The sequence below is a fragment of the Paramormyrops kingsleyae genome, chromosome 18, assembly GCF_048594095.1.
Source record: "Paramormyrops kingsleyae isolate MSU_618 chromosome 18, PKINGS_0.4, whole genome shotgun sequence".
Taxonomy (NCBI): domain Eukaryota; kingdom Metazoa; phylum Chordata; class Actinopteri; order Osteoglossiformes; family Mormyridae; genus Paramormyrops; species Paramormyrops kingsleyae.
The window spans coordinates 14806124-14824315 of NC_132814.1; the positions used below are offsets into that span (position 1 = coordinate 14806124).

At 43.5% G+C, this 18192-nt stretch overlaps 2 protein-coding genes across 2 annotated transcripts; one reads left to right on the plus strand and one right to left on the minus strand.

The window, feature by feature from the left end:
- The first annotated feature begins 392 nt into the window (after positions 1-392).
- On the plus strand, positions 393-2911 carry LOC111840456 (intraflagellar transport protein 20 homolog). The gene is made up of 5 exons (XM_023805295.2): positions 393-467; positions 1026-1173; positions 1377-1462; positions 1574-1677; positions 2075-2911. The coding sequence occupies exons 2-5, from the start codon at positions 1047-1049 to the stop codon at positions 2154-2156; spliced, it is 399 nt and encodes a 132-aa protein (XP_023661063.1). The 5' UTR covers positions 393-467; positions 1026-1046; the 3' UTR covers positions 2157-2911.
- Positions 2912-3266: 355 nt separating this feature from the next.
- Positions 3267-12012, minus strand: LOC111840455 (adapter molecule crk-like). The gene is made up of 3 exons (XM_023805294.2): positions 11448-12012; positions 8655-9220; positions 3267-7020 (listed from the first exon to the last, which is right to left on the minus strand). The coding sequence occupies exons 1-3, from the start codon at positions 11668-11670 to the stop codon at positions 6883-6885; spliced, it is 927 nt and encodes a 308-aa protein (XP_023661062.1). The 5' UTR covers positions 11671-12012; the 3' UTR covers positions 3267-6882.
- Positions 12013-18192: the final 6180 nt, after the last annotated feature.

Consider the following 18192-nt stretch of genomic DNA (forward strand, 5'->3'; position numbering starts at 1 on the left):
GTATGAATGAATATTATTTTTGTATAGTATTAAAGATTTTGGAATGCAGTATTGCTAAATATATATCGTGTGTGTACATATATCAATACAAATTGTGCGTGGGCATTGCCGCATGCTTAGGGCTGATTTGGGGGTAGGGGGGATGGTTATTAAAATTAGTAGACCCCCTAGTAAAGCCCTTTTCATGAATATCTAGTGACTCTCCTGTGTGTGTTTGTATTGTATTGTATTGTGTGTGTGTGTATATATATATATATATATAAAATGTAGACACACGAAAAACATTTTAAAAATCACAAAATACTTTGCTAAAACGGAGGGGAAGGTTCTAACTGCACAGCATCGTGGAATGAAATCACGATACTGTTCGATGCCCCCAGGTGCTCGGGCCGCCTGCCGGTAGGCGGGGCCTAGTGCGGTGACGTCACGCGGCGCCTTGCGGTCTCTGGATGAGGAGCCGGAGTCCGGTGAGAGTCTTGCTCGCTCTACTCCCTTTAAAATTACAGATCGTTTTAACATAATTTATCCATAGTAATGGTTAACGGTAACTGAGTAAAACGAGCAACTTCTTAATCAAATTTGCACACGACGAAGGCGAAATTATCAGTTTTTACCATTCACTGGACATCTAGGTTAGCGAGTTAGCTATGCCGGATACTTTTCATCGCTCTGTTTGCGGAATAAAAGTGGTGACTCACACAAAGCAGCGGAAGCTATACATTTAGCGTCCAGTTACATGCGAGCTTGTGTTATGACAGCTGGCTACATAGGACGTTAGTGCTTTAAAGTAGTTATAGCTACCGGCTAATTACGGAATTTATCGTTGATCAGTTGCGAGCCGCATATACTATGGATACTCGGTTTTAGCTGGTTAAATTGCAAACGACAACCTTATGTTATGTGACGTCCTTCTTGGGTTTTCAATGGGTTACCGGTGTGTGACGGAAATACATAACTTCGTACAAGTTAAAGTTAGACCCCATGAAATTGGAAAGAGACATGTAAGCCAGGAAACTTTGTTCTAGGCTTAAGTCTGGACCTGCACCATGTCCAAAGAGTCCTTCACTGAAGCCGGACTTCAATTTGACGAGCTCAGTCGGATGCGGGTTCTGGACCCCGATGTGGCTCAAAGCACCAGCGAGCTGAAGACGGAATGCAAGGAGTTTATGGAGAGTAAGTGCAACTGAGCACCCTCAGGGAAAAAGTCTTCAGGGTTTACAAGAGGCAGGATTTGAGCCATGTTTTACTTGGGTGACACAGATATAGGTTTAAGGAGACGTTAATACGACCTCACATTTAACGAACTGTCCTGCAGCTCAGATCTGAGCATGTCTAGCCCTGAGACTGAATTCCTACCCTTTAACTCCACCCATCAGAAATCAGCCAGTTTCAGAAGGTGGTGAACGGACTAATTAAGACAGTGGATGAGCTGGCGAGGGAAGCGGAGACAGAAAAGATGAAGGTGAAGTAAATTAAGATCCTGTGCAGTTTAGTTATTCTGCCTCCATTCCTCAATTGTCCAACTATATTTTTGGCAGAGGTGTGTATATAAATAGATAGCATGTCTCTGAAGGCAATAGGAGCCAGAAACGTGCTGAAGTCAGTGGCCAAGCAGAGGGAGACCCAGCAACAGCAGATTCAGGGTCTAATTGCAGAAAAGAAGATGCAGCTGGAGAGGTGAGGAACTGAGGAAGCCGGGTTTTTGGTAACGTGTGGACCTCTAAAACTTTGTATCCAGAGCCCTTTGAATGGGGCCAAAAATAGTCGGAACTCACGGGTTGAGAATCGCTATTCTACGTTTCATCACATGATGTCAATCACAGTTGTTTGAATATGTTTAATCTTGTTGATCAAATATAGGATATATGGGTACTATCTTCAAAGCAGCAGTTACCAGGACATGAGCATGTGTAAGACCTAGATTCTCTTCCGGGCCATATCTTAGCTTGTACTGGTGTTATATGTGATGCTTGTTTTACGGCAAACTTCCACTGTATCACAAAGACATAAAAACATGGGTAAGAATAATTTCAACATAATTTGGCCTTATATCAGTGTATCTTCTGTGTTGTAGGTACCAAGTTGAGCATGAGGCACTATGCAAAGTGGAGTCGGAGCAAACAGAATTCATTAATCAGTTTGTTCTCCAAAAATGAGCCATTCACAGAGGGACCCAACTTGAGGTTGTTCTGAAGCGGTCATGGTACAATCGCAGGGTGGCAAAAGCCTCCCCTACAAGAAGGAATGGTACTACCCATCAGATGGGAAATTCACAAGGTTCTGAGTCCATGCAGAGGTACCATGGTAGGAATTTGTTCTAATTTATTCCAGGAACTTGTGGGCAGCTGTTCTGATTGGATGTAAGAATAATTCTTAATCAACATGAGTGTTACTTCTGCTTAAATAAACCGGTTCCAGCCTTTAATGTTTTTAAAGTAATTTACAGTTTATCCACAATTGCTATTTATCTACAAATGAGTGCATGGTATTTATACTATTTATACCAAAAAGACAGTTCTGTATTTATAGTAAAATAAATGTAAAAGTGGTCCGATGTAATGTTTTAATAATGTATTTTACATGACCAGAGCAAACTATGCTCTATAACGTCTAGCTTTCTAGAAGCCTGTTCATATTTGTGTGTGTTGATCATTGGGACCAAAGGTGTAGTGATTTTGATGTTTTTGTTAAAGGTGCTTTGATATTTTATGAGTTAAAGAATTTTTAATCAGTTTATGAATGAAATTCATAAAAATATACCAAAGTAGTAAGATGATGATGTTTGAATAATGGGCTGAGTGTATGTATGTATACGTGTATATGTGTATGTATAGACACACAAATGCACAAGATACTGCATTTGTGTGTATATATCTACAAGTATTCAAATATAAAAAGTAATCAACAAGAAGTTTGTATGTGCAGTTTATATTACTTGGCAAACTACATTAATGAAAGTTCATTTTTAATTAACATTATGGAATATCTATTAAAATTTAGCATTTCGTTTTGGGCTTCTCTGTATCAATTATTGTCACCTTGCTCAAAGGTGAAGACATCTATCTGGTCCCCTCATTTGGAACATCCCAAATTTCCTAGTCTCGTCCATAGTACACCTATAGTCCTGTGTCCTTCAGTTACATGCCGAAGACTAGATTGGCAGTATGGCCGTTAAAATGCCTTCATTAAATGAGATTGCCCATCTTTGGTCAGGATGTTTCAATTGTTATACAGAGAATGTAGAAGAGCACACTGACAGAACTCAATACAATGTATAACATTGCTTTAATATTTATCTCATCAAGTCCATTCTATTTTCCCATGTTTTTAAACAGCCACATATCCTCCGTTAACATAAATCACAAACCGCAGTGAGTTGGCTGTATGTTACACCATCCACATCTCCAATGAGGAGTATATATCATAATGATCATCACGTGTTATAAAAAGTCTGTTGTACATTTTAATTATTTAGTAGGTGCTTCTATCCAAAGTTTTTTTTTTTTGAGAAATCAGGGTGAGCCAGTTCCTGAAGCAACTGGGAGTTACTGGCCTTAGCCCAATTGTGAAATCACTCTACCAACCCTTGGATTAGAACAGGTGACCTTCTACATCACAAGCATACCTGCCCAACCTGCTGAGCCACACGCTGTCCTACCGATTTAGGAAAAGCTCAGCAATTCACATGGTAGTTTTTTCTGTGTGCTGGTCAAGCACTCAACAGCTGAAAGGCACCGTGTTCACCAGCTAAAGGGAAAAAAACTTTTACTAAGCAGCAATAAGTTTCTCCCTTTTGAGTTGTCCTTGCAGGACAGGAGCAATTCCTTCCCAAGCTGTATAGTTACTATCTTCTAGCTGAGCATAAGTCATTGTATTGGACATGACTTTTGGAAAGAGCACTCACTATATATGAAGAACACAACAGATTCATATTTACTATTAGCCTTTATTTACTAAGTATACTGTGGACAAATTACATGCTACTGAAAATAAAGGTAAATTAATAGCCTTGAAAGAATATAGTGTTATAATACAATGGCACGTCTTGAATTAAATCGGATTCTCCCATCCCCCCTCCCCTGCCTTAAAAAAAGGGTATTACAAAAATAGGATACTTAAAAATATTTATAGTATTAATGGCAAACAATGTCAAATAGATTACACAGGCAGAGGGGAAATGGAATGCAACCGGAGACGGAAATTTAGCTACTTACCACCAGGTGGCGATAAATGAGAAAAGTATGACTTCAGACTCATCTAAGGCGGCTTACCTCTTAGAGTCTTGCTGAAGCCAGGGGTTTTCTACACAGGCTAAACAACACTGACAGGGGAGATACAACCGTGATAAAGCCCAGCAATGCACATCTAGCCACGACGACTATCACCAGCCATTTTTTTCTATGAATACTTAAAATTTCTGTCCTGTCAAATACCCATAATACCTCACAGATTCATATCTGTACGAGTTAAGTGCAAATCCCAGTGAAACCGCTGTATTAAAAAAGGGAGGGGACCCTAGACACAGGCCAAACAAGATAAAATCATAAGACCCAGCAGGATCTCACATTTAGCTATTCCATTCCTATGGAGGCCAGCTTCAGTTGACTGGGAAAATACAGATGTTTTGAGATTCAGGTTTAAAATGCATTTGTGCATGTATCAGCACTTGTAGAGAGCCTAGGGGCCGGGGAATGGCTGAAAAAATGCACGAGATTTATTATAGACGAGAGAACTTAAAACATTTTTTAGCTTCATTTTTCAACTGAATACCCTGTGCCAATCATGAAAAGAATGACAACATACAAAAATGGAAACATTTACATGTATTAATCATTACTTCAATGTTCAGGAACCATGAAGACCAGAGTTTCAGGCCCGGGTAAGGGGGGGGGGGGGGGGTAGCAGACCTGATTTGATTCCCTGCTTTTGGCTCCACTTCAAGAATTAAAAAACCCATCACAGTCACCTGGTCACCTGTCTCCAAGTAGAGAAAGGCAGGTATGGTGAATGTTAAAAGCTGGCCTATTCTTCCCAGACTCAACACTGGCTCAGGATGCACACCCTGGCTTTTCAGAAGCTGACAACTACATCAGATTACCTAAACACACAACAGCATCATACACAGGAATATACGGGGAATATCGTGGAACAAGTATAAGGGATATATTCAACAAAATTAAATCCAAATCTCAAATGTGCCATAACCGGTGGCATTACGGAATGCCGAAACTGCATAATTTATCATTTGAACGCAAGCCAAGACAATTTTATATCTTTCAGTTAATTGCAGTTGCTTAGTGGCAAGGCATCTTGGAAGGCCAATCTCATCTGTCTTAGTGTCTCCTATCTATTAGAAAACAAGTTCAAACCTGGAAAACCAGACAATGCAACTCGCGGTCTAAACAATGACTTCTGTTAAATACTTAAGGACGTGAGGTAGAATGACAGCCGGCAGGGTCTGGGTCTCCCACTACTGTTCAGGAACTCGGCATTTGTATGTATAGTGTTCAGCAGAGCTCAGTTAAATTCAGAATAAAACTAGCCAGGAGAACTAGTCACAGTGGATTTCCTCCAGACTCAGCAGGAAGAGGATACTGCAGACATCAGGATTTTAAAAAAAGCCTCCCACTCTACGCAGGGAGAATTCAAGACAATGAATAAGATCACAAGTGATACTGGTCTGCAACAAGGCCAGAGAGAAAAGGGGGCAATTATGGCCAACATTACCAAGAGACCCTTATTAAAAGTAATAACAAAAAAAAAAAACAGGAGAATTTTTCACCACTTAACTGGCTTTTGTTGCTCGACTTTCCTACGTCATTTTAAAAAGCCGAACAAAAAAAAAAAACATTCTGAATGGAAGCTAGATAAGGATGAATTACATGACAAGGTACTGAGACTATTCCGCCGACCAATGCACATGGATGAGATCTTAAGCCTAGTTCTACATATGCTTCCCTGTATGTACAATGATTCAGAAAGCAGCCTTGCCCCTTTACTTGGACTCCGCTAACCTAAGAGTCAAACAAACGGACACAGGTGTGCAGACAGGGTGGGGCAGCAGTGGGTCGATTCTACACCTTGCAGACTCTCCCACAAAATACCCAAAGTTCCTTCTGGGGGAAAAAAAATGTTCTTCAGGCTATGAAGCTTGCCACGTTCTCACAGATGCATTACACAGAGCACATAATTCAGACACATTTCTCCTCCCGCATGTAATGGCACATACATATATTTATATAACATTATTTTCCATTTCATTACAAAAAAAAAAGAAGATATTTGTTCACACTTGGTTTGACACTTGTAGTGTGCTGTGTAGCTGAAAAGCCATTGCCTATTCACCCTTTTGGGTGGTAGTGGTGTCTAGTTTGGATGAATCTCAGTTGAACAGTGCTGGTCTCAAGGAGGATCTTGTCTGTGTATATTAATGGCGCAGTATTGTTCTCTCTCTCCTCCCCGGGGTTGACAACATATCTGGTCTACAAGTCAGCAGTGCAGAGACTGTCCATATTTCCAGCATCCTCAATCCAGTTGCCAGTGCATATATCTACATACATAGATTAGTGTATTTGTAGGAGAGGTGTGCTCAATAAGATTCCCGATGGGGTTGACAAATCAGCTGGCTCTGATAAACAGGAACGATGGACATTAACTGTTCAGATTGACAAGAGGATAGACGACTGGGAGACGACTGACCAGGAAGTTGTTGAAATGTGTGCTGAGGGATAGTGTTAACCAAGACAAGAAGTCGGGCCGTTGCAGAGGGATGTGTGCGCAAGCACGTGTGGTTGTGTGCGCAAGCCGTCTTTGGAGGGGGCGAGGGGGGCAGGGGAGGCCAGGGATTTTCTGGGAGCCTTTCTGAGGCCCGGGACTCTATTCTCAGCTGAGCTCGTCGTCGGGATTGTGCTGGTCAAGCAGGCGCACATGTGTGAAGGGGAAGTGGCCACGTTTGCCCTTGCACTCGCCCTCCCACTGGCCGTTCACGTTGATCTTGGTCACCTTCACCATGTCACCAACCTGTGAGGAGGAGAAGGATGTTTGGAAGATGTAGGGGCACTCCATTAGGACTCAACAAGACACTCACCACCAAACCAGTCTCTGTCCATTCCAGGAGCATATTGGACACACAGTTTCACAAGCCACACAGTTCATGCTCACTGTTCTAAAGCCACATATAATACCAACACTGAAGATTGCAGCAGGCACATGCTACAGAACAACAGGCACAGGCACCAAGCAGTCAAAAACATACCAAGTTCACAGGCTCCAGGCCAGACCAAGCCATTCCCACGAATTTGTCCCCATCTGCCCATGTGAAATCCCCACAAATGTCGGCAACCTGTCTAATATCCTCTTAAGAAATTAAGATGTCTTGTTCTAATGCCATTGTTTAACCATCACTTGAACTGTCATCAGGGGAGATCATGACATGTAACACAGATGAGATCTTCAGGAATATCATGCTGGATGAAAACCATAATTAAAACTACGCAGCTCACTTTGGGCAAGGAAGCTTAAACACTCAGAGCAAGAAAAGGTCTCTCCCTTCCATGGAGGACCACAGGGCGTGGGAAATTCTGCCGCAGATGTAATTCTGCATCTGGAGAAGGGTGCAACCCATTATGCAGTGTAATTTGATAGTTTGGGTACAACAGCAAGGAGAACTGATGACATTTCAGGCAAAGCAAATCAGTTCTTTTCAAACTGTAGCCAAATTCCATTGTAATTCTGCTTCCGTAGAACTAGCTGCCTTCAGGCTGCCCATGTATAAGCGACTGGGTTCACACGTGGAGCACCAGGTGAACTTCCTCACCCCCACCTTAAGGTTGACAATAAATAAAGAGCTAAAAATAGAGCAAAAACCTGCAGTCCTCAATGAAGCAGCATTCCCCACCTCCAGCGTAAAGGAACGGAGAACCATGACAAAGCAGAGACAGTCCGGACTCTTTGAAGCAGAGGGGTCTGGGAAATGAGGGCTGGTCTCACACAGAGGAAATGCTCCACCAAACAAAGCATTTCCTCTCCACAGCAGCCCTCCTTTCAGGAGCGGCCCCCCTGCCCCTCCTCTTCCCCCCGGTAGTGCCTCACACCCCCCCCCCTCCCCAACTTTACACAGGAAACTGGAGCTCTCTAAGGAGTTTGGAAGGGACACATACTGCGAGCAGGCCACAGTTCACATAACATGCACAAAACCACTAAATCAGCACTTAAACACATGCAAGAGCTCAGGGAAGCCTCAGACAAGATCAAAGACCCTTGATTTAATTTTAAAATAAGCTAATTTATTGCTAAATTCTCACTGGGATTTTCACTACTTAGTGGCTGAGAGCCAGTCATTCAAATTAAAGAGATGTTTATTAATGTCATTCAGGTAGCACCCTTGGCGTAGCTAAGTAGGTCAACAAATGATCCAACATTTAATACTTCCCAAAGGTTACTAGTTAGTAAGTAGCTAAATGTTCAGACTGTGGGCAGATTAAAACATCTCCATGAGAAAATAGAGGGCAGGAGAGTGTGACACCTACAAATCTAGGAATTTATTCCCAAGTACCCATCTGTTTGGAAACACTGGCCAGAGAAATGTTCCAGTGTTACTTGTTGTAGAAGAATAAACGGATTATCTTATTCTTTAAGCTACAGGGAAAGGGTACCTCTAGGGCCAGGGCGGTCTTGTCATAGGCATTGGGCACCCTCTTCTGGATGGCTCTGGCGTAGACGGGCCCGTTCTGCAGGTTGGGCAGAGGCGTGTTCACGCTGGGCTGGGCGTAGGGGCCCGGCTCACCCAAGGGTGGGGCTGGCAGGCCGCCCACAGAGCCATCTGGGGCGCCACCCAGGCCCGGCAAAGAGGCGCCCGAGGTCGGGGAGGCTGGCCGATACCTCTCCACATAGGGCACGGGAATCATGCCGGCCCGGCCCTCTGAGTTCTGCGCGTTCCACCATTGCTCCTCCGGCTTCTCCAGCACCCGCAGCACATCGCCCTTGCGGAATGGCAGGTCCTCGTCGTCGTTGCCGGGGAAGTCGAAAAGGGCACGCACGTACTCCACCGCCTCTGGTCTCGGGGGGGCACCACCAGCGCTCACAAAACCGGCATGCTTGGCCTTGCTGATTGGCTCGATGAGGGTGGTGGTATCCAGGTAGTGAATCTTGTAAAACTCCAGAAGAGCGGGAAGAGCGTCGAATTCCTGGTCTCCGATGCGGAACCGCGGAGATGCCAGCCCTGATGCACAAAAATTCCACAGGAAATTGAGAAAGTATTAGGGATACACAATCATGCCATTAATACCACCTGGATTAATGGAACAAAAAGCAAAGCAAGTCAAGTGCTCAAGATAATTATTTTACTGCACAGGAGCTTAAAGCTCAAATGATGTGATTAGATGCTGTCATAATAGTTCTCATTAAATCATTAAGCAAATACATGGCACAAGAATGGCAGCTTATCAGCAAATCCATACCTCTGACCAATCATTTAAGCCTGGCTACTGGCAGTAATAGTTAACTCCTTATAAAAAAAGGACTCTTTGAAACTGCTCCACAGCAGACCTACAAATTAAGTAATTTTATTCCTTTACTGTAGTTGTTAAGTTCCAGAAGTGAAATATCCAAATTCAGGCCAAATATTTTAAAAAGGAATGAGATTTTCCAGGGCAGAAAGAGTACAAGTGATATCCAATACTTTCAAAAATAGGCTTTAACATTAAGATTTAAACCAAAATAATATACATTCATTGGTCCCAGTTATTACATTGTGCAATTAGCCACTCAGATAATGCATCTAAAACTTCAAAGTGCATGAAAAACCAAGGCAAACAAGTACTATACAAGCAGTTAAACTATTCTCATGTGGTGACAGAGATATGACTCAAAATATATATATAAAAAAACACAAAACAAGTGATTGCACAACAACTAAGTCTATAAATAAACCACATGACACAGTTCATTCTAGGCATCAGAAGAGAGGACCTTTATTTAAAGCACAGACATCTCACAGCAACACTGGGACAGAAACTGAAGTGAACTGGGGGTGGGGGGGGGCACATTCCACACACACCATTCCATGGAGTCATCCTCCCATTGTGACAACTAGCCCATTCATTCACAGAGGGTGTGAGCCCACCCCTCCCACGTAGTTTGTGCAGGACAACACAGCACGCACTTTCCAGAAGTGCACCGCTTCACACCCTGAGACCCCCACACCCCCTGAAACCCAGCAATTCATGTGTGTGACCCACATCTCAGTAACAGGGGTATCGGGAAAGGCGAAGCATGCATCCTCCTGTCCAACCTCCAGCAATGAAATTCCATGACACTCACTGACTGGGACAGTAAAGCAGAACGAGCACCACACAACCAAAAAGCTTTCAGGGAAGACAACCAACCACTGCACTGTAACAAAGGCACTCTGTGCTGCAGGGGATATCCCTCTACAGGGGCGGAAGGGGGGAGTGCACACGATTACAGGGACAATTTAGTATCAAGAAACTCCAGTGTAGTGTGGGATGTGTTGTACGAGATTCTACTAAGGCCCATACAGCTGTTTCAAGACACACGAGGAAACGGCACAGATCAGTCCAGGCACTGCATTTGCCCCGAAGGCCAAACTGCACTGCCAACTCCATATTATGAGAACCAACCCCAACGATAAAAGAAATATCGTAAAAAAAAATGCAGCAACACAGAACAACAGTTTGGAAAGCTGCAAACGGCAAAGGCGGCTCGTCTCGGCCTTGATCGGAATCTGCAAGCTGCCGGAGAGACTGGACGGGCGGCATAGTCAAGCGGGACCCACCCATCTCTAACCTACTTTTCGTTTCCCACAGCAATACATATGTTTCTACGCTGCTCAAAGTTAACACCCAAAATGTGTTCTGACTACGGGAAATACTGATAAATGCTTAAGGGGGGGTCCCTCACATGCTTTGTGAACATTATTACCGCGACGGTACCGGTACATGCAGCAGAGGCTGCACCTCCGCCTTTGAACCTTTGCAAGCTTGAACAAGGACCTTATTTAATTAAGTTAAATCTATACCCAGACTTGGTTTCCATCACATCTAGAACCTTCCCGAAGCGACGCCGGAGAACATCACACCGAGTAATGAAGGACACCGCTGCGTCCCGGTGGTTTATAACTCTCAGGGATGGTCATCGCGTTATATTAAAGACGACTGGGGCAGCGCATCAGTACGTCTTACTTTAACATTATGCGTCAGATGTGCCATTTCAGATCTTCGGTGGTACATCTGACTTCTTAGCGCTTTAACATTATGCGCGGACGGCAAATAACTACTTCGATTGCTATAGTAATAAAAGTATTAGGTGTCGGTGATGCATCCACACGCACTATGAAAATGAATGACCGCGGCTCCCCCAAATTACAGGGCGAGCAGAAAGCTGCGTGTTCGGCGCCACGATGTCCACGACCTCGCAGCCCGCCTTACCTGAACCGGACTGCCGGTTGCTGCTGCTGATGCTGTTGATTATGTAATGAGAGACTTTCGAGTTCTCCGACACGGACAGCACGTAGTCGCCGGGGCTGGTGATCGAGTCCCTGACCAGAAACATCCCATGCCTCTGCCCTTGCAGGAGAGAAACCGCCTCTTGTCGGCTTAATCTTCCCCAGTACCAGCTCATGCGGTCCTCGGCGTCAAAATTCCCGGCCATATCTACCACTCCGAATCCGAGGCTTCAGGCCTAACCTTAGCCTCTCCCTGTCCGCAATCAGAATTCAACTCATACAAAAAAAACTTTGGCTTCGCACACGTTCAGAAAATGCACGACATCCGCAACCTTTCTCTACCGCGCGATTTTTTTTTTTCAAATAAAATTATCAAGTCCCCTAAGGGAAAAGGAATTTGTACTATCGGGTCGTGCTCGAAAGAGCTATTTTGCCCTCGGTGTTGAAATTTATGTCAAAGTTCATTTGAATAAAATCTCAGAACTTCTAACTGGAACTTAAAGAAATGAAATGGCGGAGCAGAGAGAAAAATTGACCTCATACACCGGAAATGGCGTAAGGGAGTTTGTAAATCGTCATTAAAAATTTGGCATGGTGGGACCGCTCGTCCATATTTGGAAGGTCACAAAATAATAGTCTTAGCGTACGTCATGAATAAATAAGTCAATTATAAGTAAGTGATATTAGTTACGATTTAAGTAATTGATATTCCTTATTAGTAGCTAATATACTTGATTGTAATTTAGCTTTAAGGGTGTTGCTTACTATGATTCAAGACCTAACTATGGGTCTGTGCTGCATAGCTGTTATATCCATCCATCCATCCATCCATTTTCTATACCCACTTGTCCTCTTCAGGGCCGCGGGGGTCCGGAGCATATCCCGGAAGGTACGGGAGCAAGAGAAGGAATAACCCAGGTCGGGGCACCAACCCGTCATAGGGAACACGCACACAAACCATCCACACTTACATTCGCACCTACGGACAATTTGGCAACTGCAATTCATTTCAGCATGTTTTCGTGCAGTGGGGGGAACCGGGAGTATATAAAACAATGCTAATGCTTTATACCTTTGGGACGGTGGTTGAAGTCTCCACTTAATTTATTAGTTTATTACATACAACGGAGACTAAAGCGCAGTTTCAGTGAGTTGTCACCAGGTGTCAGTCAAACGTAAAAAACTATTTGAGAACGAAAAAGGACGCTTAAACGTTTCACTTGAATCCATACCTGATAAGATGTAATATCATTATTAATGATACTATTGTCTTTGTAATAGTAAATTGACTTCTAACACCTGGATGAAATACATGAGGGCCACATTTGTAAATCTTTTGACAAATGCTAATTGGACGCTTTAATTGTAATGCACTGTATTTATGAAACTTTTGAATTGCTAGTACATCTAATGCTGTGTGAGACGTTTAGGATTAAACAAACATCTAAAGGTTAGAGGAAGAGGATTGGCCGCATCAGTTACACTAAAAGCAATGCCGGTCAACCCATTAGACGACATATAGGAAGCCACCTAGGGTACAATTTTCTGAGGGGGCGTCGACTTTGTCAGCCAATTTAACCTTGTCTCAGACAGGGGGCGCCAGCGGCGAAGCTTGCATAGGGCACCACATTCACTTTGACTAGCTCTCACTACAAGCTTTTAAAGTAAACATTCACTAAACTGTAGCCCTGCCTCTGGACAGCAATTTATCTAAATTGCATCAGTGGAATAAATGAGTGGGTAGTGGTGAAGCAGGTCTTATATTCCAGTTGATTGAAACTGTCCTTAGTGAACTCCAGGTCTTTTTATCTTGCCCACCCTCTCAAGAATAAAGCGAGACCTCTTTGGTTTCCACAGCGACTGTCTCACTTGGTAACCCCCCCCCCTTTCTTGCGACCGTGACAACCAGGATCCTCTCCCTTATCATGGCTGAGCTAAAGGACTTAATATTTTTAAAGGAAGTTAAAATTGAAGTTTTGCAAGAAGTTATATTGAGTGGGCTGAAAGTCATTCATGTAAGAATCATTCCTCCTGGAAATGAGGCTTCCTGTGAAGAAGAAGCATTAAAATATTAATATAAATTGTTAAAATATAATTTAAAAATAATATCCAGTTTCTCATATAATGAAATTCTTAATTTTATGATATCATAATCGATATCATAATTATCATAATTGAAAATTATACATTGAAGTCTATTGAATTACAGATGTGCACACATGCAGATATTAATGTATGTCTGAAATTTTAAAGACTTGAAAAATGTCTGTACCTTGTATTCTCCCATTTAATTACGTGATGATACCCTGAGCACAGGGATTTGAACACATACTGGAATGACAGGGTATTGTATTCTGTGGAAACACCATATATTATCTCACACTGGGAGACATCAGCGACGGGCTGTGCGTTTGCAAGGCTTGAGCATGAACTCACATGAAGTCACTCTCAAATCGTTGTGTCATTACGGTCACCAGGAGCTGATGACGTCATTAGGACCATTTGGAGTTGGGACCCGTCATCACTCAATGTGATTATCACTACAGCAGTTAACTTGAGCGCAGTCACTACAACATGTAGTCCTTCTGAAAGAAAGCATCCTCCAAACTTTGACACACAGATTAAACTTAGAGCTCCATATTTGGTCAGAAATTGAGCCGTTTGAGGGTCACAAATGGATTGGAGGTAAACTGTAGCATCTTTCTGGAGATTGCAATTTTCTTTTTCCCTCACATCTGTTCCCCTTGGAACACACCTAATTGCAGTGAGCTCATGGCACCAAAGTGTGGAGATCCTCAGCACAGAACAGAGCAGAGCATGCCCTCAGTGAAATCGCCACATACTAGATTTGCTACCTGAGAAGCTCTTCACTCTCATTCTTCCTTCTTCACCCCCACCTCCTCCTGTCATCCATAGGTGTCCTCCTCTGACGTGGATAGCTCTTTGTCCCCCGTGGGTTCAGCCAGGTCCCAGCTGTTCCCTGCAATCCCAGGTACAGCATGGTCTGATGCCCTGCTGATTTCCTGAGCTGAAGCGAGCGACAGAGAACTCAGGGCTGCACAGACGGAGCGCCTTCCGTGTGCCTCGCAGACGTATCTCGGGGGTTAATTACTATAACATAATTAGTTGTTTAATTCTCTAAATGGCCCAGTCTCCCTGCATCCGGCTTGTGAAATCTATTCTACTAATGGAACAGGGATAGTACATCATTGGTAGATTAGCTCTGAAACTGCAGGGATCCCCTTGATGCAGTGAGAGGAGATTGGCAGACCTACGAACATGCCACTGGGGATTCAGCCTTGCCAGCTGAGTTGTCAGTTGTCCACCAGCCAGAAGATAACAAAAAAAGGAAAAACCAATGAAAAAGACTACCAGACAGGAAGAGTCAGACCAGCACCTCTGAGATCAACAGTGTTTATGATGTTTATTTTTTTTTTTTTAAATGTTTCACATACTGTACCATTACCCATTGGTGTAATAGCTTTTCCAGTTAATTGCAGTGAGGCATTTCAGTGCAGAGGCTGGGACGAGTGATCTTCATCGGCACACGCACACACACACATGCACACACACGCACACATGCACACATGCACACGCACACACACACACACACAGAGGTTTGTAATTATGTCTTTGTGGAGACTCTCCATTAATTTCTGTGGGAAAAACCCTAATCCCAACATAGTGACCTTAACCCCCACCCAGCCCTAACCTTAACCATAAGTTACCTAACAAAATACGAGACTTTTAGTATTTTTAGGTTTTTGATTGCAGTCACAGATTTTTATAAAATTGAATTTCCCCTTATGGGTACCAAAAAAAAATGGTCCCCACAGCATCAAAATAACAGGCTTTTATCACATTATGGGGACATTTGGACCCGCATTGTGAGTTATACATGACCCCCCCCCCCCAACACACACACACACACACACACACACAATCCTGTGAGCCTGAGCTGAAGTGCCCATTCTCCCGCATATTCTCATGCATGCTGTCAGCTGCTGCCTGACACACCATGGCAAAAACACGAAAGCTGCATTTTACACCAGAGACAACTGTGACAGGCCTAGAGAGACAACGCCCCAGTCCTACTGCTGAAGGAAACTCCAGAAAAAATATCTCATCTGTAGGTCATTAGACAATAGCAGCAACTGACCTACTGTGTAAGACTGTTTATTGTGAAGGGGCCAAATGTCTGAATAAACATAATCTGTTCTTCTTACTGTGAGAGACAGAAATTCATTAGAGCTGCCCAACCGATTTTGAACCAGCTCAGAAGTCAGAGATGAATGGCCTTTCTATCACGGTGTCTTATTCTTATTCCAGCTTTTCTTGATCACTTTGACACATTTCATGAAATACACTTAACATTCTCATGACTGTAAGAGCATTTCTCAAAACAGTTTACGTAAAAAGCACACCAGTATGGTTAAGTTGCAAAAGGCCATACCTCACCCAAAACAATTAACTCTTCTCAAAGGCAAGTAATTCTACCAATGAATTATTCACTACCACCAGAAATGATTTACAGTTTTTCTCAATTCCATAAATGCATTTCTCAAAACACTAACCTCATACCCATAACAGAGCCTCAAAACCCCACAGCATTAATGCTGCTGGCCAGAGCACTATTTCATTTCTTACTGTGTATGCACTAATAGTAAAGCAAACTTTGCAAATCACTAAGTATGTTCATCAATGAATAGACACAGCTAGCACAACAGATTGTCCTTTTATCAATTAGCAATATATATTTCTCATTCATATCGGCAGAGTGAGTTATTCTATAAATCATTGCATACTAAATATAAGGTACAATTAGTAGTATATTAATTGCACAGTTTGATGGGCTACTGATGAGCCTCTAGCATCCTTGCAAGTGTGAAGAGCTGGTCCAGCATTCCATGACCAGCACAGAATCCACAATGTTCCTCCTGAATCCAAGGTTCGACTAACAGTAGGACCCTGCTCTCCAGTACCCTAGCATAGACTATCCCAGGGAGACTGAGGAGTGTGACCCCCCTAAAGTTGGAACACATCCTCCGGTCCTTTTCCTTAAAGATTTGGACCACTACCCCAGTCTGCCAAACGAAAGGCACTGTCTCCAACCTTCACACAATGTTGATGAGGCTTGTCAGCCAAGACAGCCCAATAACATCAAGAGCTTTCAAGAACTCATGATGGATCTCATCCATCCCTGGAGCCTTACCACCACAGAGTTCTTGAGCTGCTTCAGTGACTTTAGCCCAAGTAATAAGTAAGTTCTCCTCTGAGTCTTCCAGTTCTACCTCCTCCAAGGAAGGCAAAACCGTAGGATTCAGGAAGTCTTCAAAGTATTCCTTCCACCGTCTGACTATATCCCAATTTCAGGTTCTCCAGTTCTTCATCCCTGCTATAAGCAGCATGGGTAAAGCCCTGCTTCCCCCTCACAAGTCGCCTGATGGTTTGCCAGAATCTTTTTGAGGCTGCCCCAAAGTAATTTTCCATGGCCTCACCAAACTCCTACCTCACCCAAGTTTTTGCTTCAGCAACTGCCAAAGCTGCATTCCGCTTGGCCAGCTGGTACCTGTCAGCTGCTTCAGGAGTCCCACAAGCTAACCAAGCTCAGAAGGCCTCCTTCTTCAGCCTGACAGCTCCACTACTAGCGGGAATTGCCACCACGACAGGACCAACAACTTCACGGCCACAGCTCTGCACAGCCGCCTCAGCAATGGAGTCCCGGATTGTGACTATTCAGCCTCAAAGTCCCCAGCCTCCCTCAGGACACAAGAGAAGTTCTGCCTGGAGATCCAAGGTAAAGATCTCCTGGACAGGGATCTTTAATTGTGACCAATACCTAACTGCAAGCCTTTATAAGCTTATATAGTCTTCCTGAGTGTTGCTGCAGAAACCAGTGGAGCAAGCAAGAGGGAGAGGTGTGTGAATGCATAGTGGAGGGGTGAGTGAAGCACAGACAGGGCGAGGAAGAGGCAAAGGGAGGCAGAGGTGACTAAACATATCAAATGAGATCAGGGCTAGCATTGTCATGGCCTGAATATGGCTGAGGCTGGGCAAAGCACCACAGTGGCATCCATAATACAGACATTCTAAAATGCAAACAGTTTTATAACCCATATTCTCCACATTGCATAGCAATTGTATACGTTACTCTTTCTGTGGAAACTTGATCCTGGCATGCTATAAGAGGTATTTGTACTGAGGGACCCATGGATTCATGTTAGTGCCACTTCAGGACTGGACTGCTTCCCAGGTCTGGTGGCAGGGACCCATTATTTACACCAGAACAAGAGTTAGCAGTTGTGGAAGCGGCCAGGGCCAACAACACCATGAGACTTCATTTAATCTAGAGTGCTGTTCCGCAAGATAGTGCCACCTTTCAGAACATGACCTCCAAGGGTTTCTCTACCATACATAGGGTGCTGAAAAGACATGCTGTATCAATCAATGTAATCTGAGACCATGCAACATAATGTATGGATTCATTCTGTATGTATATTTTTGAGTGGTGTGTTACTCTATTTTAGATTCATGTGTAATTTGATCTAATTTGCTGATGTTTGCGTTGCAGAGAGTGATGGAGATGGAGGTGAGTGACATCGCAGAAAGATTTTTGTATGTGGATGAAGCAGAATTCAACCTGAACAGAGTCAGGTGACACGGCAGAACACTCGGCCATCGAACAACAGTGGATGTGCCAGGTCATGGCGGTGGCAGCATAACCATGT